The sequence below is a fragment of the Heloderma suspectum genome, chromosome 2, assembly GCF_057233095.1.
Source record: "Heloderma suspectum isolate Gila_16-S chromosome 2, 16-S_ref, whole genome shotgun sequence".
Taxonomy (NCBI): domain Eukaryota; kingdom Metazoa; phylum Chordata; class Lepidosauria; order Squamata; family Helodermatidae; genus Heloderma; species Heloderma suspectum.
This window is the reverse complement of record NC_139459.1, coordinates 338,601,782-338,629,053: the sequence shown is the minus strand read 5'-3', so window position 1 is coordinate 338,629,053 and position 27,272 is coordinate 338,601,782. Positions and strand designations below refer to the sequence as shown.

At 46.0% G+C, this 27,272-nt stretch overlaps 1 protein-coding gene across 1 annotated transcript in view; it reads left to right on the top strand.

Annotated features, from left to right (window-relative positions):
• The window catches only part of PLXNB1 (plexin B1), a 184,922-nt gene that overhangs the window by 98,732 nt on the left and 58,918 nt on the right, over positions 1-27,272 (top strand). The window contains exons 5-13 of the mRNA XM_084840675.1: positions 617-799; positions 6,631-6,759; positions 14,401-14,501; positions 17,613-17,745; positions 19,557-19,713; positions 20,713-20,821; positions 20,952-21,060; positions 22,808-23,677; positions 26,240-26,365. Coding sequence (XP_084696801.1) covers positions 617-799; positions 6,631-6,759; positions 14,401-14,501; positions 17,613-17,745; positions 19,557-19,713; positions 20,713-20,821; positions 20,952-21,060; positions 22,808-23,677; positions 26,240-26,365 — 1,917 coding nt within the window. The remainder of the gene's footprint in view (positions 1-616; positions 800-6,630; positions 6,760-14,400; positions 14,502-17,612; positions 17,746-19,556; positions 19,714-20,712; positions 20,822-20,951; positions 21,061-22,807; positions 23,678-26,239; positions 26,366-27,272) is intronic.

Here is a 27,272-nt window from a genome sequence, read left to right as displayed (position 1 = left end):
ATCTATCAGCAGATCCCAATCTTCCTTATTCATTTATTGTTTGTTTGTATTTCTGTACGACCTTTTATTTATTATTACTCAGAGATATATATAGCCAGGCAAGGCAGTTTACAAAATGTTCACAAAATAAAAACCATAACCAGTTACAACTATTTAAAAAGCCAAGTTAAAAAGATATGTCTTGATCTCCCCTCTCGGAAGTCACAACTCCAAGGGAAGTGCGTTCCAGAGTTTGGGAGCAGCACAGGACAAAGCCCTTTCCCATGTGCCTGACAAGGGAGCTTCTGCAAGCAAGGCTGTCTTCAAAAGGGCCTCTCCTGCTGATCTTCGGAACTAAGCAGATTCATGCCGACAGAGGCAATCCCTTAGATAGCTTGGCCCTAAGCCATTTAGAGCTTTAATAGTTAAAACCAACAGCTAGAATTGAACCTGGAAAACAGTTGGCAACCTTCTGTCTGCTCCTGCTGTAATGGAGTGTTCCTAAATTCTCATACTATAACACTGTGTATTAGTGGCCCATAGCTAAGCAATAAAACCATATTTTTATTTACCAAGGACTGGCCAGTATGGAAAAGCCTTACCTTTTTCTCCTTTCTTCACCCCCCACCCCGCCCAGGACACTTTGGACGCTTACCCTTGTGGCTCAGACCACACTCCCAGTCCCATGGCCAGCCGGCTGCCGCTCAAAGCAGCCCCAATCCTGGAGAAGCCGGATGCCCATCTAACCGCTGTAGCTGTTGGCATTGATGACGGACGCACTGTCATTTTCCTGGGGGACAGCAAAGGTCGACTACACAAGGTACGTGTTAGTTGGGTCTCGCAAAGAAGAGAGAAAGGGATGGATCACAGTTGCATTATGACTCTGGGTTACGTTTTGTTTGCTGATTGCCAGAGCAAATGAAGGTAGCTTCACATATTGCTTGTTCCAGCATGGATTAATCTCTGTGTCAGGGAAAATGTTTATTATGTAATGTGTGCAGGAACATGTGTGCGTGCTTTGTTGTTGGTGTTCAGTTGTTAAGTCATGTCCGACTCTTCGTGACCCCATGGACCATAGCACGCTAGGCCGTCCTGTCCTGCGCTCTCTCCCGGAGCGTGCTCAAGTCCATATTCATTGCATCGGTGATGCTATCTAGCCATCTCATGCTCTGCCGTCCCCTTCTCCTTTTGCCCTCAATCTTTCCCAGCATCAGGGTCTTTTCCAGGGAGTTTTCTCTTCATAGAATCATAGAATAGTAGGGTTGGAAGGGGCCTACAAGGCCATCGAGTCCAACCCCCTGCTCAATGCAGGAATCCAAGTCAGAGCATCCCTGACAAATGGCTGTCCAGCCTCGTCTTGAAGGCCTCCAGTGTGGGAGAGCCCACCACCTCTTCACATTAGGTGACCAAAATATTTGAGCTTCAGTTTCAGTATCTGTCCTTCCAATGAGCAGTCAGGGTTGATTTCCTTTAGGATGGAGTGATTTGACCTCCTTGCAGTCCAGGGGACTTGTAAGAGTCTTCTCCAGCACCACATTTTGAAAGCATCAATTCTTCGGTGCTCAGCCTTCCTTATAGTCCAGCTCTCACAGCCATACGTTACTACTGGGAAAACCATAGCTTTGATTATACGGACCTTTGTCGGCAAGGTGATGTCTCTGCTTCTAACTATGCTGTCTAGGTTTGCCATAGCTTTCCTCCCGAGGAGCAAGCGTCTTTTAATTTCATGGCTAGAGTCACCGTCTGCAGTGATCTTGGAGCCCAAGAAAATAAAATCTGTCACTGCTTCCAGTTCTTCCCCTTCTATATGCCAGGAAGTGATAGGGCCAGATGCCATGATCTTAATTTTTTTAATGTTGAGTTTCAAACCAGCTTTTGCACTCTCCACTTTCACCCTCAACAAGAGACTCTTTAGATCCTCTTCACTTTCTGCCATTAGGGTGGTATTGTCTGCGTATTTGAGGTTGTTGATAATTCTCCCGGCAACTAGGGATGGACGAAAGGGACTTACGTTGTCCCGCAGCTTGCTTCGCGGTGTGGGGGAGGCGCTTCGTTTCTCCCCCCGAAGTTCAGGTGAGTGGGGGAGGCGCCCCGCCTCGCCCGGCCGAAATTCAGGCCGGGGAGGAGCGCCCCATCTCCCTGGCCGCGAAAAAAAAAAGTAAAAAACAAAACAAAAACACACACCCGTGACAGGCTACGTAACGATTTGCGTAGCCTATCACGGCTAGATTTCCAAAGTCAGCCGTGATAGGCTACGTAAATCGTCACGTAGCCTATCACGGGTGACTTTGGGGAAAAAAAATGTGTACGCAAATGGCGGCGGCCCATGGGCACCGCCATTTGCGTTCCTTATTTTGGCACGTCTAGTCTACGTAAAGATTTACGTAGACTACGGCGAAAATAAGGGCAACGCAAATAGCGTTCCCTTATTTTCGCCGTAGTCTACGTAAATCTTTATGTAGACTACCCCTGTCCAAATCAGGAACACAAATGGCGGCGCCCATGGGGCGCCGCAATTTGCGTACGAGCTTTTTTTTTTTTTTCAAAGTCACCCGTGATAGGCTACGTGACGATTTACGTAGCCTATCACGGCTAGATTTCCAAAGTCAGCTGTAAATCGTCACGTAGCCTATCATGGGTGTTTTTTTTTTTTTTTTTACTGTACTTTTTTATTTTGTAATGGCGGCGGTGGCAGCCGGTCGGGAGACCGGCCGCCGCCCCCACCCTCGCTGAAACGCCGCCGAACCACCGCCAGGACCCGCTGCCGGGAGGGACATTCGCCGAAGGTAAGTCCCATCCCGGGGGGGGCGGGGGGCCGGCGGAGAATTTCCCCAACACTTTCGGGGGGCCGAATGCTTCGGCACTTGGCCTCCCGAAGATTCATGGAGAAATTCTGTGTTCCAAATTCATTGGCATATTGAGTGCAGCACTTTAACAGTATCATGTTTTAGGATTTTAAATACCTCAGCTGGAATACTATCATCTCCACCAGCTTTGTTGTTAGTAATGCTTCCTAAGGCCCATTTGACTTCACTCTCTAGGATGTCCAGCTCAAGTTCAGTGACCACTATCATGGCTATCAGGGACATTACGATCTTTCCTGTATAGTTCTTCTGTGTATTCTTTCCACCTCTTCTTAATCTCATCTGCTTCTGTTAGGTCCCTGCCTTCTTTGTCATTTATCATGCCCGTCTTTGCACAAAACGTTCCCTTGATACCTCTGATTTTCTTGAAGAGATCTCTAGTCTTTCCCATTCTATTGTTTTCCTCGATTTCTTTGCATTGTTCTTTTAAGAAGTCCTTCTTGTCTCTCCTTGCTATTCTCTGGAACGCTGCATTCAGTTGGGTATATCTTCCCCTTTCTCCCGTGCTTTTTGCTTCCCTTCTTTCCTCAGCGACTTGTAAAGCCTCATCAGACAGCCCCTTTGCTTTCTTGCATTTCTTTTTCTTTGGGATGGATTGAGTTGCTGCCTCCTGAACAATGTCACGGACCTCCGTCCATAGTTCCTCAGGCACTCTGTCTATCAGGTCTAATCCCTGAAGTCTATTCCTCACCTCCACTGTATATTCATAAGGGATATGATTTAGGTCATACCTGAATGTTTAGTGGTTTTCCCTACGTTCTTCAATTTAAGCGTGCTAGGATGCATAAAAAAAATTAAGATTCTGAGCCAAAAATAAGTAAGTAAATTACAAACCTGTGCAGAAAAATAAACAAATGTGCATATGTTTGGTTATTTTACATCATTTATTCTATTGATCTTAGCAGGAAGGCGGAAGAACAAAGTAAGGCCCACAATTTACACACACATGCACAGATCCCTGGAAGTCCTATTGAGCGACCTCTTCTGGCTTCTGAGATTTAACTAGGCCTAAATATTTGTAGCCTATACTTGCAGCATTAAGGGCTAGGAACTTGCTTTTGAAAGAAAGAAAAAAATCATAAACTGAGATTTTTGCATCCAGGACCAATACTGATTTCTGTGCTTGTTTGAAGCCATGAGAAGCTCACAGCCTGAGTATGGGAATCTTTTTCTCTTTGATCATGAACACCATTCAGGAAATCAATACATGTAGCCAAGATGATACCAATGCACACATTGTACAAAATATGTACACACAGCCTCACTTTTCTCCATGTACACATAATCTGAAGCATTAACACTAATTTGATGTGTGCTTGAATGACTGGCAGCAGCATTCGGCACATTTTAAAACTCACAGGATAGTATCAAATGTTAGTCCTACATAGAGTAGACCCATTAACATGAATTAGACTTAGTTAGTCAGTGTCTCATTCATTTCAATGGGCCTCCTCTACATAAAACTGACACTGGATACTACCCACAGTAGGGTAGGAGGATGACATTTTCTTATCTCTATGGTATCTCACTGAAAGGTGCTGTTTTTTTTTTTTAAGACCAACATTCTGCAATCTAGAAAGATAATTTGGGGGGGGGCAGGTTCACTAAGGAGAAACTTGTGGGAGATGGCACTATAAAATTCCCATTTTACAGATATGAAAACTGAGGCTGCAGACATTATGATCTGCCCAAGCCTTCCTAGGGAATTTGTAGCTGAAGTCTTAATCCAGGTCTCTAGTCACCAGAGCAATCTCTTTCCATCATTCATGCTGGCGTTGCTCTTCCCCAAGGTGAGCTCCTCCTACTCTCATTCAGCGTGACTGTCCTGTCAACCAAAAGGACATTTTGGAGCTGCCCTGCCCCGCTGCAGTGTTTGTCACTCTCAGGCATCAGTCAATCCCATGCTAACAAGAATCATCCTGTCTTCAACTGTTGGGCCTTGGCGCCACCTAGTGGCTTTCTCCCAACATGGACACAGGCAGCAGCTGTCCCCATGATATACCCCAGAGCATACCTGAAGAAATTGTTGCAGTTTGAGGCTTCCTTGATTTGACTCCCTAGCTGGGTTTTGTGACAGTCACCACATTCAAGAGGTACTAAATTTCTTGCAATGTTTCTTCCAGTGTGTGAGAAGATATAATAGTGCAGCTAACAAGTTGGGGCTGAAGTTCAGGGCCCCATAGCCCCCCCCCCCCAATATGACCCCCCCAGAGAATGGTAGATAGCAGACACCATAAGCACTGGACCCAGCATGAGGTTGCCACAGCAGGATGGGCATGCACATGGTTACATGCCCATCTTGCTTTAAAAATGTGTGATTCCTTTCTACCATAAAATAGTGTCTACTGCCAACTGAATGTTTTTAGATTCAGGGCAGCACAGTTTAAACTTTGAGTCATGATAGTGTCATGATGAGCTCAGGCTGCAATCCTATGCACACTTACCTGAGAGTAAATCCCACTGGAGTTAGAAGGCCTTATGACTGAGTAGATATGTATAAGATTGCCTTGTAAGTGAGTTTGAAACACAAAACTCTGACATACTCAGAAACTCTTTCTTTAAATCAGCATTGCCAAACCACCCGCTCTAAGTTGTAAAGCATGAAATGACAGCTGGGAGGGGGAGAAAATAAATGGTAATTGTGTGTGTGTCCCAACTGGAGTAATACACGTGGCTGTCTAAAGGATGCCCCCCTAAGACCATTACACTTGGGGTCTAAAATTACCTAGCTGCACCACTGAACAGATATACTAAAGGTCACAATGTTCCGTGCTTCCCTATCCATTTGTACATTTTATGTGAGAATAGATCTAGCAGCTTGCCTGGTTTTTAATTGGCATTTTCGTCATACTTGGGAGTCTGAGATCTCCCTTGTTGCACAAAGCCAGTGTAGGAGCACTCTTCCAACCACATTTACTTAATGCAGCGAATGCCAGCAAAGCTACCCCTCTGTCCCCTCCACTGTAGTGCCCTGCTGGTTTGCACGCCATTTTTGTTCACTTTTATTTCTTTGTGAAAATCCTTTGGAAGCTGTGTGCACCCCTCTTTCTGTGCTGGAGTACAGATCTAACCGGCTTTTTAGACACCAGAGAGCGGTGCGGGGGGTTGCAGGGAAACAGCAGCCATCCCCCAGGGAGCAAGTCTCTCTCCTTGACAGCACTACCCTGATCTAGTACTCCCAGAAAAGATACTGCAGTACAGGTCCCCGTAGGAGTTTTGCATAAAAACACAAATGTAATCTGGACTCACTTTGACTGACAATGCAGGAAGGCCTTAAGACAGGGATGGGGAACCTTCGGCCTGTGGGTTCCCATCTGACCCGCCAGCTTCCCTGCCTTATCTCTGATCACTGATTGGGGATAAGAAAGTTTCCCTGCTCCCCTACCCGCACTGCATCAAGACTTTTTAAAAGCCTCCATTGGTGTCAGTGGAGGCTTTTAAAAACCCCAACTGCAGTGAGGGGGCATTTTCAGGGGGGTTGCTGGGAAGGGAAGGCCTAACCCTCCCCTCCCCAACACAGGGATTCCCCCGCCCCCAGTTGAAAAGTCACCTCGCGCTGCAATCAGACTTTTAAAAAGCCCCTGGCTTGAGAGAAAGCAAAGCCTCTGCATTTGCGCTGCTTATTCTGAATGCATTTTTTTGGAGCGGTGTGTGTGCCTAACCATAGAATTTGAAGTGCGGAACTTTTTTATCCCTGAAAGGTGCGAAAAGGATCTTGGGGCTGATGAGGGCTGCATAGCTTCCCCCTCCCCTTGAATCTCATCTCTTTGCTCATTTTGATTTGCAGGTCTACTTGGGAGCAATGGGGGCCACCAACCTGTATGCTACCCTCGTGATCCAACCCAACAGTGCCGTGAGTGGAGACCTCTTCTTCGACCAGCCCAAGAAGCACCTGTATGTCATGACTCAGTCGATGGTGAGCACAAATGAAGCCCTTGCTTTTTAGTAACGGCACTCTCGGTGGGGAGGGGGAAGAGCCTCCAACTTTGTGGAGCGGGCCTCGCTCTGCTGTTGGCTGGCTGTATTAGCAGTGGGATCCCACCACTCTTAAGAGTTGTGCTCCCAGTCCCATCTGAGCCCCTGTCCAAGAGCTCGCCTGCATTCTGGAGAAATATGTAACCCAAATAACCTACACAAATGAAGTGGGTTTCTTGGGTTTGAGCACACGAATGTAAGAATTTACACGGGGAGTCAAGCCAGTCACCCACCTGGCTCAGCAAGTTAAAGGATTCACAGAAGCTCACAAGTGGACTATTCACCCCTTGTCATTGGTCCCCAGCAAACAATTTCTGAAACTGGAGATTACTATTAACCCCACCTCCCACTAGGATGGCTAGTCAGAAGCAAACGATCCCCTTGTCATTGGTCCCCAACATCCAGTAGTCAGAAGCAAACTATCTCTGAAAATGTAGATTATATATTTTTTAAAAACCTAGGATGTGTAGCAGCCACCAATAGACCTGCCCTATCCCCTATAGCCTTCTTCAAGCACGCTCCCCTCACACATTTGTTACTGCATGAGGGGGAGACCAGGGCTTGCACTTGCTGGCCCCGCCTCTGCTGTCATGTCCCAAGCCCCCCACCCCCGCTGTCCATGCATTGGGGCTGAAGATCTGAAGTGGGGAGACCCTCTACACATGTTGGGATTAAGCACCCTGATCAGGCAGGGTGCTTAATCCCACGGGGAGCCAACCCATGTACTGCAAGCTGTCTGCATCAGGTCTTCCCGATCAACATGCAGGCTGCAGTGGGCCAGGCAGATGAGGATGCAGCAGAGGTGGAGGGGAGAGCAAGCACGACTGTGCTCTCCCCCTCCCACAATGGTAATCATGTGAGCTACTAAACCTTGAATGGGGCTTCTGACACCACTAAACAGACACTTATGAGAGTGATTGTGACGTGTGACGGTTCAAAAGAGGAGTTGCTGCTCATGGTGGATGCACTCATCCTGCATACATTTAAGCAATTGTGCAACATTTAAAATCTGTTTGAGCAGAGGTAACAGTGGCACAAAACAAAAGTGTGTGTGTATACCTTAGGAAACACTTTAGGTGTGTACATCTTAAGTGTGTACACCTTGGCCCCTCTCAAGCTATTTTCAGTTCTCTCAAAAGCTGAATGACTTCGGCTCGGTTCACACATAACAAGAAGCCACCATGGGTGAATTTCCCCGCTGGGGTTCTTGCTGTGGTGGCAGCCACCATTTTAAATATTTGGGGCATGGCAGGGGAGCACTGAGAGTGGGTTATTGGAGTGGTTGATAAGTCCCTGCAACCCTAAAACAGCCCATAGGTTCTGGGTGGCTTGACAACCACCCCAACTACCCACCCTTGCTGGGTTCGCACATAACAACAAGCTACAGCATGCCCCTGCCACAGTCAGATATTCAAAATGGCTGCCACTGCCACAGCTAGAAGCCCCATCGGGAAATGTACGTGTGAACCAGGTCTATGTCTCTGGATTACAGGCGTTTTGCCAAGCGGTGCTAAGAACTGTATTTTAGGGTGCTTCCAGAGGAGGCTTTTCATTCACAGAATTTTAAGGGAGATGCAGCCTTCATCATCTTCTAGTTGTAATCCTTCTGGGTTTTCCCACCGCTTCTTCCATATTTTTTCTCTTCCCAGAAATCCGTTAAGGAGAAAAAGAGTAGCTGCACAATGCCTTCTGACCTTTAGCATCCTTCATTTCCTGCCTTTAGAAACTAGATGATTGTGCCAGATTGCTTAGAAACAGTTCTGCTTTCGGTGTTGCTTTAACACCATTCAGAAGTGGCACACTGGAGGCTAGAAGGCATTCTCAGCATCAGAATACTTTTTTGCTGCAATTCCATATTGCACACATACCTGGGAGTAAGTCCCAGTGGGCATAGTGGGATTTACTTCCAAGGAAACATGCATAGGGATTGTGCTGTCCAGCTGCAATCCTCTGTATACTTACTTGGGAATAAGTCCCTTTTGGATGTTGTAGGATTTGCTTCTGAGTAAATGTGCATAAGACTGGGATCTACAGTGGAGGGGGGAAGTGTTGGTGAATCTAACAATTCAATGTAGGTGAATCTGACAAATGAAGTTTTGTCTTCAGAAAAAAATTTTTTCAGAAAAAAGACGGGTTCCTTAAGGCCTGGGTTGAGAATATAATGATAAATAATGTTGACTAGCCAAATTAATTGTGCAGAATGACTTGGAACTGCTGAAATCCTCATGATTTTGCAGTGGTTTTGTTGGGTTCTCAGCCACATTTGATGGATTTCTCTCCCTATGTTCCACAAATGGAGAGACTCTTCTGACCATACCGTGACCTTCTTTGAACCTTTGGTATAAAGAAGGATGAAAATCCATGCCAATAAATAAAGATAACAAAGCTAGGGCAGGCTTGCTAATATCCCAGAGGGATCTTGAACATCCCACTGAGTAATGGAGGAGGAAGGGCTTCATTTATTCATGGCTGTAAAATGGTTTTCCCCAGGGAATTTTAGTTTATTTCATTTTGAAATAAAGTTAAAAATAAATCTACCAAAACCAAGAACACACATAGCAATACGAAATCACTAAAGAAATGAAGAAAGTTGCTGATTATAATCCTTAGTACAAGGGTGGGCAGCTTGTGGCCCTCCAGATGTTTTGGCCTACAACTCCCCTCATCATTCACCATTGGATATGCTGGCCAGAGTGGATGGGAGTTATAGACCAAAACATCTGGAGGGTTACAAATTGCACATATCATGGATGTGTTTGTGGGATAACTAGGGTGTCTAAGGAGAAACTCACTAGCTAATGAAAGATTGGATCTATATCTATCTAATCTCATCTGTCTATATCGTGTGCGTGTGCATGTGTGTGCGTGTGTGTAATCATAGTCAGAAAAAACAGAGGCATCTGTACTTGACTGGAATTTTATCAGAGGTTTGAAGGGCTTCCACGTAGGAAATAAAGGGAAACTGCGGCGCCATAATACCCTTTTTAATTAGGATTCCTCGCTTGTTGCACTTGCTGAGTAAGGTTGTACATAACCATAGCAGCCCAACTTTTATCAGTCCACTGCTGTTTAGATGGTTGCTTTGGAGACTTCTGATTAGGTGCTGTGTATGACTTTGCAGCAGTTGCCTAAGGAGGTCTTTTGTTGTTGTTGTTGTTGCAGGAATCCAGGGCCATTACGTTAGAAAGGATGAAGAAGAATAGCTTTAGTTGTAAAGATGGTTATGAGAGTTGGAAAGGGGGACCTGGCTCCTAAATATAGTTTCATTTCATTATTTTATGTTGTTTGATCCTTAACCCGTTGTTCCCCAAGGACTAGGGGGCAATAGCAATACTTAGACCTGGGGTTTGATCAGGTTTAAGTATTGTTACCGACCCTGATAGGCATAAGCATTACAATAGGGAACACTGCATACACTTGCAGTACATTTACATGCATATCAGCGACCCATTCAAAGTAAGCTCACTGGCGTGCATGCAAAATGTGTTGGGACCTCTGTTACTTTACAGCATATGTGTGTGTGTGCGTGTGTGCGCGCGTGCGCTTGTGTTAAATTACTGGATAGCTTTTTAATCATAAAAATGCTTCAGACAATTAAGAAGGACTTCCTGACGAAAAGCAGACGACAGACCGGGGGGATGGGTATGGGGCCATGGGGGTGGTGGAATCCAGCAGATGGGAAGTGTCCATTAAGACAAAGAGCCTGGCCCAAGCGCTCTGCATCCCCTATTATCTTGCCATCTCCCCCAGCCTGATGTCATTTATCACTGTCTGTTCTTTATGAGCTCTCCACCAGGCTTCCACCCACGTGACAATGCCCTGTCCGAGCCAGTTGGGAATTTTAAACCTTGAGAGGCTCCATCAGCTGTTTTTTGCCACAGGCTCCCCCCGTTCCTCCTGTCCAGTTCCGCCCCCACAGGCATAGATCTTCCCTTTTGGTGCTTTCCTCTTCCACTGCTCTAGTAATTTTTCCATCAGAGGCATGCAGTGGCCGGATTGTGCAGGTTGGGTATAATCTGGACCATTTCATTGAGGGCTGCAGAGTTAACCAATTAATTGGTTTGATAAACCAAAACAGTTTGATCAGTTAAAATACATGTGGGCAACCCACGGCCCATGGGCTACATCTGGTCTTTGGCCACTCCCTTTGTAGCTCACGGAGCCCTGAGGCACCCCTCCCACTTTTCCCCATTGCCCAGCTGATCAACCATCAGCAGGGTGTGGGGAACACATAGTTGTTTCTCTGCTGCTAATAGCAGTGGGGGTACAGTGATTTTGAGTGGAATTGTGTGTGTGGGAGGGACTAATGTCCCCCCCCCAGCAATCCACATTAAGTTCACTGGGAGGGGGAGGGAGATTTCAGCTGGGAATTTTGTGTGCGTGCGTGCGCGCGTGCACATGAGAGACTGTGTGTGTGTGTATGTGTGCATGTGCGTGCATGCATGCACCCTAGTCCCACCCACTGCCATCATACTCACCACCACCTCTGCCTACTCATACGGCCTCCAAAAGGTTCCCACGGGGGCCAACGTGGCCCCAGACCCCAAGAAGGTTATTCACTCCTGAACTAAAAAGGTGCCCTTGATTTAAAAAACAAAATCCTTAATTCTTAATATGTGTACTTATTTAGAAATGTAGCTGGCAGGGACTGTCTTAGAAGAGGCATTCCCCCATGTTCGTATGTGTGAGAGAAAGAGGACTGCCTGTTCAGACCTGCAATAAAATGTTACAGTATGGAGCGTTCCTGTTCCCTCCACCAAAATACACCATTTACCTCCCTCCCAATTATTTTGGCTTCCACCTTTCCACACCCACAACAGTCAGAATTTTGTGGCCACTGAGCATGTTCAGTCCTCAGCCTGTTTTGAGGGATTTGCCTGCCCTTATGAATATACAGTGGAGGTGAGGAATAGATTTAAGGGACTAGACCTGATAGACAGAGTGCCTGAGGAACTATGGACAGAGGTCCGTAACATTGTTCAGGAGGCAGCAACACAATCCATCCCAAAGAAAAAGAAATGCAAGAAAGCAAAGGGGCTGTCTGATGAGGCTTTACAAGTCGCTGAGGAAAGAAGGGAAGCGAAAAGCAAGGGAGAAAGGGGAAGATATACCCAACTGAATGCAGAGCTCCAGAGAATAGCAAGGAGAGACAAGAAGGCCTTCTTAAACGGACAATGCAAAGAAATCGAGGAAAACAATAGAATGGGAAAGACTAGAGATCTCGTCAAGAAAATAGGAGATCTCAAGGGAACGTTTTGTGCAAAGACGGGCATGATAAAGGACAAAGAAGGCAGGGACCTCACAGAAGCAGATGAGATTAAGAAGAGGTGGAAAGAATACACAGAAGAACTATACAGGAAAGATCTTAATGTCCCTGATAGCCATGATAGTGTGGTCACTGAACTTGAGCCGGACAACCTAGAGAGTGAAGTCAAGAGGGCCTTAGGAAGCATTACTAACAACAAAGCTGGTAGAGATGACAGTATTCTAGCTGAGCTATTTAAAATCCTAAAAGATGATGCTGTTAAAGTGCTGCACTCAATATGCCAACAAATTTGGAACACTCAACAGTGGCCACAAGACTGGAAAAGGTCAGTTTACATTCCAATTCCAAAGAAGGGCAATGCCAAAGAGTGTTCAAACTACCGTACAATTGCGCTCATTTCACATGCCAGCAAGGTTATGCTCAAAATCCTACAAGCTAGGCTTCAGCAGTATGTGAACCGAGAACTAGCGGAAGTACAAGCTGGGTTTCTAAGAGGCAGAGGAACTAGAGATCAAATCATGAACATTCACTGGATCATGGAGAAAGCAAGGGAATTCCAGAAAAACGTCTATTTCTGCTTCATTGACTACGCTAAAGCCTTTGATTGTGTGGATCACAACAAACTGTGGCAAATTCTTAAAGAGATGGGAGTACCAGACTACCTTACCTGTCTCCTGAGAAACCTGTACGAGGGCCAAGAAGCAACAGTAAGAACCAGACATGGAACAACCGATTGGTTCAAAATTGGGAAAGGAGTACGACAAGGCTGCATATTGTCACCCTGCTTATTTAACTTATATGCAGAGTACATCATGAAAAACGCCGGGTTGGATGAATCACAGGTCGGAATTAAGATTGCCGGGAGAATTCTCAACAACCTCAGATATGCAGACAATACCACCCTAATGGCAGAAAGCGAAGAGGATCTCAAGAGCCTCTTGTTGAGGGTGAAAGAGGAGAGTGCAAAAGCTGGTTTGAAACTCAACATTAAAAAAACTAAGATCATAGCATCTGGCCCCATCACTTCCTGGCATACAGAAGGGGAAGAAATGGAAGCAGTGACAGATTTTACTTTCTTGGGCTCCAAGATCACCGCAGACGGTGACTGTAGCCATGAAATTAAAAGACGCTTGCTCCTTGGGAGGAAAGCTATGGCCAACCTAGACAGCATAGTAAGAAGCAGAGACATCATCTTGCCGACAAAGGTCCGTATAATCAAAGTTATGGTTTTCCTAGTAGTAATGTATGGCTGTGAGAGCTGGACTATAAGGAAGGCTGAGCACCGAAGAATTGATGCTTTCGCATTGTGGTGCTGGCGAAGACTCTTACGAGTCCCCTGGACTGCATGGAGGTCAAATCAGTCAATCCTAAAGGAAATCAACCCTGACTGCTCATTGGAAGGACAGATACTAAGCTGAAGCTCAAATATTTTGGCCACCTAATGCGAAGAGAAAAACTCCTTGGAAAAGACCCTGATGCTGGGAAAGATTGAAGGCAAAAGGAGAAGGGGACGGCAGAGGAGGAGATGGCGAGATAGCATCACCGATGCAATGAATATGAACTTGAGCACACTCCAGGAGAGAGCGCAGGACAGGAAGGCCTAGTGTGCTATGGTCCATGGCGTCACAAAGAGTCGGACATGACTTAACGACTGAACAACAACAACAAAGTTCCCCCCCCACACACACATTTCAGTGATGCAAGCAACAACTCTTGCACCTGAACGTCAGAAATAAAGAGAATGATGTCTATGGCCACACATGTATACACCAACCCAAAACAAAGGAAGTCTTTTTTTGTACTCATTTAGAATTGTTATTTTTCTTGCATGCAAATGGATGCAGATTCAATTTATCAATTAATCATTTAAAACTCATACAGTGAATCAGATACAATTTCTTTAGTCAGGTGACACCCCTAATGTCAACATGCATGAACCAGAACTCAGTTATCTTTCGAAATTGCGCTTCTCTGAATTTTGAAATGGAGTTCTCCAATTTAAAAAATGTGTACAAAATGGGTATATTAGGGGAAAGTGCACACAAAAATGCATATGTCAGTGAAAATAACATTCAAAAATGCATTACGCTAGGAATCATGCTTGTAAAATGTGTTTATATTAGGCAAAATTGCATACCAAAAATGCATGCATTAGGAGAAACATGCACAAAAATGTATACGAACTTGTGAACATAAAAAAAAAGAATTCGCAAGGTTTAGGCCGAACTGAAATTAAGGTTGGAAAACAAGAAATGGCGAAGTGGACCCAAAACTGGCAGATTTGTTCATCTCTAATTCTGCATCTCTCTCTTGCAGGTTGCCAAGATTCCCATATTCGAATGCTCCCAATACTTGGATTGTGAGTCGTGTTTGGCCCAGAGAGACCCATATTGTGGCTGGTGCGTTCTCCAAGGAAGGTAAGATCTCATTATGATTATACCTTGGGATGTGTCTTCACAGGGCCACCCATGGCGGCCCCAGAGGTACTTGGAGGGCCAACTAGTAGTTGTGATCCTAAGACCTTTTCTCAGAGCAATCTTTCTCTGAATTGTGGATGGCAGGAGGCCATTGGGGGTGGATTCTGAGTGACTTTTGGAAGTGGGGGCTCACTGGGAGTGGCAGCAGTAGCAGCTTTAAAAAACAACAATAACTTTGTTTTGCTGTTGTTGTAAGCAGCAGTGCTCCTGTGAACCATTTCCACCCGCACCCCAACAATGCCCTGTTTTCTAACAGCGCCACCAGAATTATTTTGTATCAAGATGTAGCATCGTTCCAGTGGGACATTGTTAGTGGGCCGGTGTGTGTGTGTGTGTGCGTGTGTGTGTGTGTGTGGGGGAGATGGCTGTCACCATCGCTGCTTGGAATGGCGACAAAACAAAAGCTGTTTTTTAGAAAAGAAAAAGTCATTCAGTTGCCCTAAAAGTGCTGCTCCAAAAAGTCACTCAGAATTTGCCTCCCCACAAAAACTCACCAAAATGGCCACTCCAAATCCATTGCCTGAGAATACGCCATTGAATTTGGAGAGCCATTTGAGACCACCACGCTAAACAAGGTAACCCAGCCTCCTCCAACCTGGTACCCTCCAGATGTGTTGGACCACAACTCCCATAATTCCTAGGTTGTGGGATGCTAAGGTAACTCTTTGCCCTCATGCCAGTTTCCTGACTTAAATTAACCCACCCCCAAAGCTACCATTAACCATGAAGGGAAAACTTAGAGCCACAAAATGGGAGAAGTTGGGAGTGGGAGGAAAATTCTGTAAGATTTTAACAACAGTCGACAAATGTATAGTGGCCTACACACTTGGTAGATACCTTCTTCTTTTCTGTATTGTATTCTTGTTTATGTACTGATTTCATTTTATATTAAAAAATTCTACCCCACTTTCCCCCTCTGTATGGAGATCTTCAGTTTGCTGCTATGTTACCTGAAAAAATGAAATATTCAAATTTAAAACAGGGGAACAGACAAGATTTTTGCCAACTGTTGCAGTGACGTCACAGCTGTTGTCTAGTAGGTAGAATCATAGAATAGTAGGGTTGGACGGGGCCTACAAGGCCATCGAGTCCAACCCCCTGCTCAGTGCAGGAATCCAAGTCAGAGCATCCCTGACAGACGGCTGTCCAGCCTCGTCTTGAATGCCTCCAGTGTGGGAGAGCCCACCACCTCCCTAGGTAATTGGTTCCATTGTTGTATTGCTCTAACAGTCAGGAAGTTTTTCCTGATGTTCAGCCGGAATCTGGCTTCCTGTAACTTGAGCCCATTATTCCATGTCCTGCACTCTGGGATGATCAAGAAGAGATCCTGGCCTTCTTCTCTGTGACAACCTTTCAAGTACTTGAAGAGTGCTATCCTATCTCCCCTCAGTCATCTCTTCTCCAGGCTAAACATGCCCAGTTCTTTCAGTCTCTCTTCATAGGGCTTTGTTTCCAGTCCCCTGATCATCTTTGTTGCCCTCCTCTGAACCCTCTCCAATTTGTCTGCATCCTTCTTCAAGTGTGGTGCCTAGAGCTGGACACAGTAGTCCAGATGAGGCCTAACCAGTGCTGAGTAGAGGGGAACTAGTACTTCCCGGGATTTGGAAGCTATGCTTCTATTAATACAGCCCAAAAGAGCATTTGCCTTTTTTGCAGCCACATCCCATTGTTGGCTCATATTCAGCTTGTGATCGACAACAATTCCAAGATCCTTCTCGCTTGTAGTGTTGTTGAGCCACGGATCCCCCATCTTGTAACTGTGCATTTGGTTTCTTTTTCCTAGGTGCAGAACTTGGCATTTATCCCTATGAAATGTCATTCTGTTCTGCCCAGCGCTCCAGTCTATCCAGATCACTTTGAATTTTGTTTCTGTCTTCCAAAGTATTAACTATCCCGCCCAATTTTGTGTCATCTGCAAATTTGATCAGCATTCCCTGCACCTCCTCCTCCAAGTCATTAATACAAATGTTGAAGAGCACTGGGCCCCGGACTGAGCCCTGCGGTACCCCACTCGTTACCTCTCCCCAGTTTGAGAAGGTCCCATTGATAAGCACTCTTTGAGTCCGATTCTGTAGCCAACTGTGGATCCACCTGATCGTTGTTGCATCTAGCCCACTTTGAGCTAGTTTGCTCATCAGGATATCATGGGGCACATGATGTTTCTCCAACCAAGATCTACACAACACCCGTAACTTCATCGCGGCAGCTGCAGAGGGAAAATGCCATTTCCCCAGCAATGCCACTTTGCTGCTTCTACATAGGGAGAAATGCAGTTTTCCCATGTTCTATCCTGTTCTGCTGAGACTTGGAGCTCACTGGGAAATGGTAGCAGAGGATGAGGTCATGTGAGGTGCTGTCTCTTCCGGAAAGATCACAATAAGCAAGCAGGGTGTTGCCTCAGCAGAGAGATGAAGCCTTATGAAGGGTGGTGAGGCCTGCTGTGTGGTTGGCCCTGCCTCCCTGGAGAATCTGGCTGTGCTCTTTAAAGGGAGGGATTTTGGGAGTTGTAGGCCAAAACGTCTGGAGGGCCACAAGTCGCCCACCCCTGGTCTGGGAGAAGACTGAGGGGTTAAATACTTGCCAGGCCTGATTCACCAGGGCTACTTCCTCCTCCCGAGTAGATCCTTGGTCATGGATAGGCCCTTCCTCCTGAATAAACCCTGAGCGAAAGGGTCTTCTGGCAGCCAGGGGCCACTCCAACAACAACTCTTGAGTGTTCCTCTTGGTCCATTGCTTTGGATAGCTGTAGGATGAGGGGGGAGAGTCAGGAAATGCAGCTGGGCTGGGGTTAGAGGGATTCCATAGGACCTCAGGTGAGGCACCTCTGCAACAGTATTCTTCAGGCTTGTCCAGTGTCTTCTGTGGGAGTGAGGTGTGCTGGTAGATCGAAATCCTCCTCCTCCTCTGGTTGGTCAACATAGATTTGTGGACATACCATATGCAATTGAGTAAGCCAAAAAGAAGTTCATCTCCTCAGTAGGGCAGTCAAAGGTCTTTTTTCCCCTCCCAACTCCTGTCTTCAACTATTTGTGTGCATGTGTCCCCCCCCAGGTGCAGCCGTCGCTCTGAATGCTCCAGGTTCAAAGTGAGTGAGCAGTGGCTCTGGGGCTTTAATTCCAGCCAGCAGTGTCTGTCCGTCCAGTCCCTGAGCCCAGCCAGCATCAGCCGAGAAGAACGGAAAAATGTGAGCTATGAGGCGTCATGTTCCCCCTTTGAAGGCTGTGAAACCGCCTTGCCAGGAGCAGTTTCTCGCCTTCTGGGGACAGCAGAAGCATGAGTGACTTGCCTGTCCCCTTTTCACGCTTTCTTTGTGAAGGGAGAGCTTGGGGGTCCTTCGCATGTCCACTGTCCAGGCTTTCACATAATGTGAAGCTGTCCAAAGTTGAAAAGATAACCTTGGAAACAGAAAAGGACTCCTTGGAACAGGCTGAGGGGACACAAGTAAGGTGTGTGTCAAGAGAGAAGAGTTGGAAACTGCCTTTTACTGACTATTGGTCCATCTAGCCGAGTGTTGTCTACACAGTGAGTGGCAGTGGCTCTCTGGGATTTCAGGCAGGGGTCTTTTCCAGTCGTACCTGGAGATGCTGAGGATTAAACCCGGGACCTTCTGCATGCAAAGCATGTGCTCTAAGAACTGAGCTACGGTCCTTCCGCAAAGATAGAAAAGTTGTTTTTATCCCTGCTAGGGTATGATATCGACAAATTGGGAAGCTCTTCCCACATGGGCAGGGATGAGCAACATCCAGGGGTGGGGGAGGCACATTGCCCCCATGCCCCACTCCTGCCAGCACCGAAATTGTTAGCAGTGGCAAAAAAGCAGCAATTTTGCAAGGCAACAAGGCATGGGAGGAGCGCATACACCTTATTTAGAAGCAAAATCGGGCTTCTGGGGGGTTTCAGGGAGGCTTTCGGGAGAGTGATTCCGCTTGCAAACAAGGCTCACTCTCCCCACATGCTTTGTTTCCTTGCAAAATTGCTAATTTTTTTTTGCTGCTCCCGCAGTAGCAAACTCAGTAGAATCGAGGCTGCAAAAGCGCCCGGGGGGGGGGGCACATGCAGCCCGTGGGTTCCTCTTTGCTCTAGAGGAAGGACCGCATCTCAGTGGTAGAGCACATGCTTCGCATGCAGAAGGTCCCAGATTCAGTCCCTGGCATCTCCACTTAAAACAATGAGGAAGCAGGTGATGGAGAACAAACCCCACTCAAGACCCTGGAGAGTTGCCAGTTAGAGTAGCAACTCTTGAGGGCTACATGGACCAACACAAGGCTGCTTGTGCACCAGTCTTTCCCTTCAAGCCCCAGCAGCTGGGACTTCAGGGTGTGGGGATTCAACATCCTTGTCATCAGTATCCCTCTGTTCTTCTCCCTTCCTTTCTCCCCACCTTGTCAACTTTCATTCTTTCTCCTCTGTTCCGTGCTGTCCTTATCCTCCATCACCTCAACCCTCTCAAAATAAAACAATTAAAAATTGTAATTAATTTACATAATTGATTCTATATGTGAAAGTATTGTGGTGGGTTGTTGTTGTTTTTTTTAACAAATTGGAGTGCACAGAGCGCAGGTTATGCCCTTCTGGTTTGACCAAATTCCCACATAGAGATGAGGGACTGGAAATAATCCGTAGAAGCAACACAGAATCTTGTTGTGTAGTATGCAGTCTTATGTATGCAGAAGCCTAGGCATCTCTGATTTTATTTACAACAAAACAAGTCAAGTTACTAGCCTTCATGATGATGAAGAATAACGTGAATAGCTTTGAGCAACTTCTAGTTAAGTGGTTAGGGACTAAAAGGGGGTTGTCATCTTTCAAGCGTCCAGGCTTAAGCATTCTGCTGATTTTCTTTATTGTGCTCCTGTTTTTTCTCATCATCCCCCACCCCATCCCCATTTATTTTCCTCCACTCTCTTCCAGTTTCATAAGGTGAAATAATGCTAATTAGAAGAGAATCTTTCTTAGGAAGGCAAGTTATTGATTGGTCTGCTCTCTGATTGGTAGATATTTCTGACTGTTTCGGATTTGCCAGCCCTGCGGGACGGAGAGTCCTATTCGTGCCTCTTTGAAGAGTATGAGAGCCCAGCGGTGCTGATAGGGTCAGGCCTCATGTGCCCTTCACCAGATCCCAGCCAAGCCCCGAGTTTGAAAGCAGGAACTGGTAAGTGACAGGATCTGAGATTGAACCACAGGGTATGGCAGCGTTCCTTAATTTGGTGCCCTGCAGCTGTTTTGGATTCTGCCAATGCACTGTTGTGCAATTAGCCTGCCCTGGCCTGGGTCTTATCAAGTGAAGCACCTTGGGTTCTGACTGGTTCTGACTGAAACCTGGAGTGGATGCACCACCCCACTGATATTGGAGCCACCAGCTTCCACTGGTCTTATCATAAACTCCCATTACATCAAGCGATGCTGAACGTCATTCAGTTTTGCAGTCTAATAAATTATACTCTTGTTTAAATAATACATGTGATATTATTAGATGATATATTCAAGTAAACGTTGAAAAATGTATCCTGCTAGTGGTGAATTTGCAGAATTTGGCTTTCACGTTCATAAAATTTTGAATTTTGAGTGTCTCTTGAGTATGTTCCAGTATAGCATATATCCATCTCTGTCTCTCATTCCCCGGGGTAAACTACAGCCTACATTAAATACATAGCATGCAGCTGGTTGTCATCATTTTGTTTACCTTAGTAGAGGTGTATAGGGCCCTGATCCGGTTTGGGCCACTGCCCATGGGTAGGTTTAAATCTTCCTACCAAGCTGCTTTCCCCCCCAAAAATTCTCCCCCTCCATCATGGGGACCAAAAAAAGGTGGGGGACACCTCCATTGGCATCCATGAAGGGTTTTCTCTTTCTTGTTTTAGCCTCCATTGTTTTAGCCTCCATTGTTTAACCGCCCACGTGGGGGTGGTAAACAGGGGGGGTGTATTTAGTATGTCTATGAATACCTCTGCACTCATAAAGATTTAAACTTCCCTTACCTGTGTGTAGTGGTCCCAATCCAGATCAAGCCACTGTGCACTTACACTAAGGTAAACTAAATGGTGAGGATCAGCTGCACGCTACATATTTAGTGTTTAGCCCTCAGTGTCTGAACTGGATGCTGTTTGCTGTTGAACTGTGTTTGAGGGATTCGTTTTATTCCCATTTTCAGACCACATAACCATTCAGCTGGTGGTGCGCTTCCGCGATGTCTTCATTGCTTCAACCGCTTTCTCCTTCTACAATTGCACGGCAGTGGCTTTTCTGAGGAAGTCAGCACCGTAAGTCCAGAAAGATACTCCCTCCCTGCCTCCCTCCCAACACTCATTTTCCATGGCACTGCTTGACTTCATAGCTCCTCTTTGATCCATTGGGCCTCCTCAACAGTTACTCTTGTGTCCTTGTTTTCAGGTGCCAGGGATGTGTGAGCAGCCATTGGGGGTGTAATTGGTGTGTCCATCAGCACCTCTGCACTCATAAACCCACCTGTGAAGAAGGAGCCATTATCTACAACGAGAGAGTGAGTCTTTCATAGCTCCAATCTGCTCATCAGTCTGTTGAATTCCTGACAGATTAGGTTTAGGAGCCTGAGGGCAGCCATTTTGTTGCCATGGGATTCAGTGCCCTAGTAGAATGGGTCTCTAGAGCTTTCGGGGAAATGCCTTGTTTTAGAGGGTGTTTGGATAGCTCCAAGGGAGAGTGCTTATTTGGAATAAAGTTTGTCACCCAGGTATCATGAATATGAGTATCCAAGTCCTCTTTGTTCATGGGAGCAATTCTTTGTAGACCCTGCTTACCAGCTCCCATTTCGATTTCCTCAGTAAGTTAGAATACGTACATGAAAGCATGGGATTTGGGAGGGGAAGTTGTGTATTTGTGGAAGGAGGAACTGCACATGCCAAAATTCAGTCTGCTATGCAGCTGTTGGTAACAAACATGTTCCGTATTAATTAGTCAGTCAGAGACAACAGAAAGTCCTGCAGAGACTTTTGATAAATACGTTTGGTTTGCATTTCAAACCGAGCTTACCAAATTTGCACTTCTTGAACCTGAACACAAACTAGAACGCCTTTTGCATCAAAATCAACATTTTTGAAAATTGTAGTGCAGCTTACAAAAAAGTGCATATTTCAAAAAATGCACACAAAAATGCTTATCTTTTTTCATGCACACAAAAATGCATACAAATTTTCATGCTGATGAAAAACAAAAACAAAATCCACAATCCAATACAGAATTGGGATGGAATGAATTTAGCATTGGGGGAACCTGAGCAAAATTTGGCTTGAAAGATTTGGCCATCCTTAGTAGAGATTAGCACACTTTTTATGGTATGTGCTTTTGTGGACTAGATGCATTCCAGCCCATAAAAGCGTAGGCCATAATAAATTTGTTAGCTTCAAAGTGCTTCAGGACTCTGTATTTTATTGAATTTGTATTATTTATTTATTACATTTCTATATCACCCAATAGCCAAAGCTCTCTGGGCAGTTCACGACTATTAAAACCATAAAATACAATATAAAATGTAATTTTTATTGTATCTTGCGGTGTACTGATATGCTGTTCACCACTTTGGGAGCCTTTTGGCCAAAAACAAACTTACCATGACTACCTCTTTCATGACAGAAAAATGAGAAGAGGTTTGCACTGTAGGGAGAACAGTGTGCAGTTGGACGAAGTTAGAGAAAATGCAAGAGTGGAAATATGCATGTTTGGGGGATCAGCCATCACTCAGTGGTAGAGTGCCAGCATTGTAAGCAGAAAGTCCCAAGTAGCTTCTCCAAGAACTGCTGGGAAGAACCTGTGTCTGAGTCCCTGGAGAGCCACCACCAGTCAGTGTAGGCCAGGGGTAGGGAATATGTAGCTCTCCAGATGTTGTTGGACTCCCATCAGGCCCAGCCAGCATGGCCAGTGATCCGGGATGATGGAAGCTGTAGTCCAATAACAGGTTGTCCACCTGTGGTGCAGACATTCCTGAGTTAGATGGGCCAGTGGTTTGACTCAATAAGAGGCACCTTCCTAGGGGCCTGAAGTCTTATGAGGCCTGTTGAGGACAATTCTGGCAAAGATGGGGATGCCTATGCTCACTTTCGCTTTCTCAAAGGGGGAATGTGTTAATTTTCATTTCTGTGCTCAGCCGGTGGCCATCCCATTTTGGCCAAGAATCTCTCTTAACTGCAATAAATGGGGTGCTGCTGCTGCTGCCGCCGCCTTATTCTAGCTCTGACTGGCTGTCTCTTCTCTGCCTCTTTTCACTCCCCCAGGCTCAGATACCACACTTTAGCCCGTTGCCATCCTCGGCCACTCCAGTAACAGCCGTGTTCCCTTCGTCTTCTCCAACTGTGGCTCCTGATCCCACTGTTCTCTCAATCATGCCTGCGGCTACCTCTGCCCCCAGCCCCACCACAATACCCATTCTCCCCACCACCCCACCAGCAACATCAGCCACAACTACTCTGCAGCCAGAAACCCTCAGTCCCACACACGCACCGTCACCAACAAGCACAGATGCGCTCACTTCACCGGAGACCACCATGGACCCTCTGACACTGCCCCCAACTGAAGTGCCTACTTCTACTAGTCCTACCTCTGAACCCATCTCCAGCAGCCAACCAGAGACAGCGGGCCCCACGACACACCCTACCTCAGAACCAGTTGTTGTTCCCGAAGAGTGGCCCACTGATTCTTCCTCCACAGCCCTTCTCAGCACTCTGCGGCCTACTGTAGAGGCACAGACACCTTCCCCAGATGTGGAAAGTTCCACAGCTCTGCCTTCGATCCCAGAGGCCCCCACATCTCCCGTCCCAACTCACCTCACCTCCAACCTGACAGGAAATGCCTCCGTCTCTTCCACTGACTTACCACCCGAAGACCTGGAGACTGAGCTACCTTTTTCTGAAGTGCCCCCTCCTACAGGCTTTCCAGACTGGCTTCCTCCTGGGGATAGCACAGAATCCAAGGACAGCGAGGAATGGCTGGGTTCACTGCCACCTGAGAATGACACATCCTCCTTCTCTGCCTCCATCCTTCTCTCAGGCGATGGAGATTCCTCAGAGACTGATATCTCTGATTTTCCCAGAATCCTGAACCCAGGGCTGGACTATCAATATGACGCACCCGGATTTCTGGACTTGGTGAGTCTTGTGCTTCACCTGAGGGCCAAAGTGTACACTGTTGCTGCTGCATGTTACAAAAGTCCAGCAACCCTTTCTTCCTTGCAGAGCACTCTGGGATAGTGGTGCTTTTCAGCTGAGAAGGGCCAATGAGGAAGGGGGTGCTTAATGCTTTTCTGCCAGTCCCTTTCCACCTGAATCCCACCTCCACTGTCTCCCCACCCCAAACACTGCATAGTTCCAGATGCAAGGTAAACACTGCTGGGAGATGTGGGGAAGAAACAACTGGTGAAGGCGGAGCTTCAAGAGAAAAGGACAGGAAGGGTGAAACATCCCCTTTGCTGCCCCCTCTGCTGCCAAGTGCCACCTCCCACTGGGACTTTGGAAGAGAAAAGGAGCTATTAGCAGGAGCATCTTTCCCTATACCAGCTCTGTCAACACTTTTTCAGCCTGAGGGCTGACTTCACTTTTGGAGAAGCTCTTGAGGGCTGCATTCCAGTGGTGGGTGGGATTGAAGGCAAAATGGGGTAGGGCCAAAATACTCCAAAAATCTAAAAATCCCAGCATATTCTAACTTGGCACTCTTGCTGCTAGTAACTAAGCCTTAGGGGAGGCATTTCAGCCCTTTGAGGGGGGGAACATATATCAAATACTCTGCAGTTGGGGAAAGGGGTGGGGCCAGCAGAAGGGGGTGTGGCCATTTGGGGAGCCCTGGAGGGCTGGATTTTGGTGCCAGGCAGGCTGCAGGACTGAGGTTCTGCATCTCTGCCCTATACCAGCTGTGACTTAAGGTCATCCAGGGAAGCTCTTCTGCAGCTACTTCAGGTAGATTATGTTTCCACGAGGGAGAGAGTTGCCTTAGGCACCCTGATTACGGAATACTTTCCCAATGGACAAGTGACTGTTGCCAACGCTTCTGTGCCTGCTCGAAACCTTTTTGTTTATGCAAGCATTTCAATGGGTTGATTTTTGTCTGTTCTATTTGCTGTCTTTTTTGTTTCATGATGATGATGTGTTTTTATTGCATTATGTATTATTTTAATTATATTGGAATATTGCTCCAGTATCCCCCAAGGATGAAGGGCTCTTTAAAAATGGCACCAGTTCTGTGGCTCTGTTCTCAGGCCGTGAAGGGTGGCTGTGAAGGGTGTGTGTGGGGGGAAGGTTTCAGTGATGGAGTGTGGTAAAACTAACCAGTGCTTCCTCTAGCTCTGCAGCTGGCTGGTGCCATTTCATTTTCCCCATAATTCCTCTACATCATAACGTAGTGTCATTGTGAAGGGCATTCTGGCAAAAACAAGGTGGTGGCTGCCATCTGGGAAGAGTACTGGTGAGTTTTGCCTTTGTCCCAGAAACGTGAAAAGGGGAAGGCAGTTCTGCTCTTGCCCCCCTCCCCTTACTTTGGCCACAAATTCAACTTTTCATACTTTCAACCCACTTTTAGTGATACTGTCAGCTTAGGGTGCATCCTGATGAGGCTTTCATTGTGAAATCACTCTTCCTCATTTACAGCATTTTATTGGGTCGGGGGGCAGATGCTGCCATCTTCCATTTGTCACCCTCCCATGTTTTCTCACAGCTTCTTTTACCCTTTCTCTTACCACAGAAAATCTGTTAAAGAAGGAAAGATGGAATAGCTGTACAATGCCTTTTTTAAATTTGTAATTCCTTGAGTGGCTCTCAATTATCCATACCCTCACAAAACTACAGAGGTGGGAATAGGGAAAGGAAGCAAAGGACGACTGCTGATTAACAGATGAGCTTATGTGCAACATAATAAGTAGACGAAGGGAAGATAGGAGAGGAGGTAATGCAGGGTCACTCAGGTGAAGAACTTTACACATGAGTTCTAGAAACTTGAAGTTTATGCGGAGAGTAAGGCAAACTTTCACAACTTGGTGCCTTGCAGATATATTGGACTATAACTCCCATTACCCCCAGCCAGCATTGGCATTGGCTGGGGGATAATGGGAGTTATAGTCCAACACGTGGAGCGTGCTTGGTTGGGAAGGCTGCCTTAAGGTATGTTGTGTTTAAACCACTGAGACGCAACTGCAAACTTCATGGGACAATATTGTTTTATGTTTTTTGTAACCTAGAGCCATTTCTGTCATGTCTTGCAGAGTCTGTCTTCCATTTCTGACAAGGGTCGCATTTCTGATTGGGTTTAAGCTCTTTTTGCGCAGGCATTTTAACATTTTAAATCTGATAATTTTAGAATATATGTGTGTGTGTGTGTGTGTGTGTGTGTGATTTTAAATTGAATTTATTGTGGTTTGGTTTGCTGGTTGAAGACTTGTCTAAATTGCTTTTTAGTGTGTAATTGTATGGTTTTTATATTGGATTAGTTGTCTCTTTTTGACCTTGTGTATACCACCTTGAGATCCTGTGGATGAATGGTTTCTAAATTTGAATAATAGTAGCAGCAGCAGCAGCAGCAGTAATAATAATAATAAGACGAATAATAGCAGCAGCAGCAGCAACAGCAACAATGTTTCTGGGCCCAGAATGTTTTGGGTGGGAGGAGCGGCAAGCTGTGCAGAAAGTCTCTTACTATATCCTGCATGTTTTATGTGCTTTCAGAATGAGGAGTTCAACTGGGGCCCAGATGCCTGCCCATGTGTGAGGGGCATTCAGGGACCCTCTCTGTTGCCAGTCAATGTGCAGCGAAAGATCACGCTGATGGGGAGAAACTTCCATCTCTATGAGGTAAGGCTTTGGCACTGGTGGCTGCTCAGACACTGCAACTGATAGACTGTGTAAAAACCTCCTTTGAGGGTGTTCAGTGAATGTGTTAAAAGGCACTGGAGAGCCACCTGACCTACTCCTGATCTTATCTTAGTCCTGGGATTTTTACTCTCCATACTGCATGGTTGGGTAGGGCGAACTCATCATCTTCTTTATTACGGTCACTGACCAGACTTTGAACATACAAAAATACAAAGAGTCTACAAACACATTTGGGAAATATACAGTAAAATCAGTTCTGAAGAGATCTTAATCTCATAGCATTCAAGAAGAACATCGCAAAAGCCTCGATTGTATCCCTATCCTCTGTTGTCCTAAAACAGTAGAGAAGTACATTTATATCTGATCAGTAATTTCTCTCTCTATAAAAGGAGCAGCAAAGTAAAACATGAATAACCAATTCGATTTCATTCCTTCCACATGGGCATAGACGATCTAAAAGGCTAGTTTTCTGAAAACTCCCTTGTAACAGAGCAGAGGGTAAGACATTAAATCTTGCTAAAGTAAGCACACACTGATATTTGGGAATGTTAAGGATTGAGAGACATTTCGCCTCTACCAGCCCATAACTCAGATTTGCACCCTAAAACAGAGGAGAACAAGTTCTATCCACTACAGAACTTAAAGCTTATAGATCATAATCCCTGACGTTTTGAGACAGAAGAATTCTGGCCTGCTTAGCTTCCATCATTAGTATAGACTCTGGGTATAAGCCCAGAGAATTGATCTTATTCCAGAGCGATTTCATCCACTCAGAGACGTAAGGGTCATTGCGAATCTTATATAAATAACCTAAAGATGCAGGGCGTACAAACGGATCCAACAATATAATGCGCTAATCCAAGCTTTGGAGGTGACTGTCTGCAGG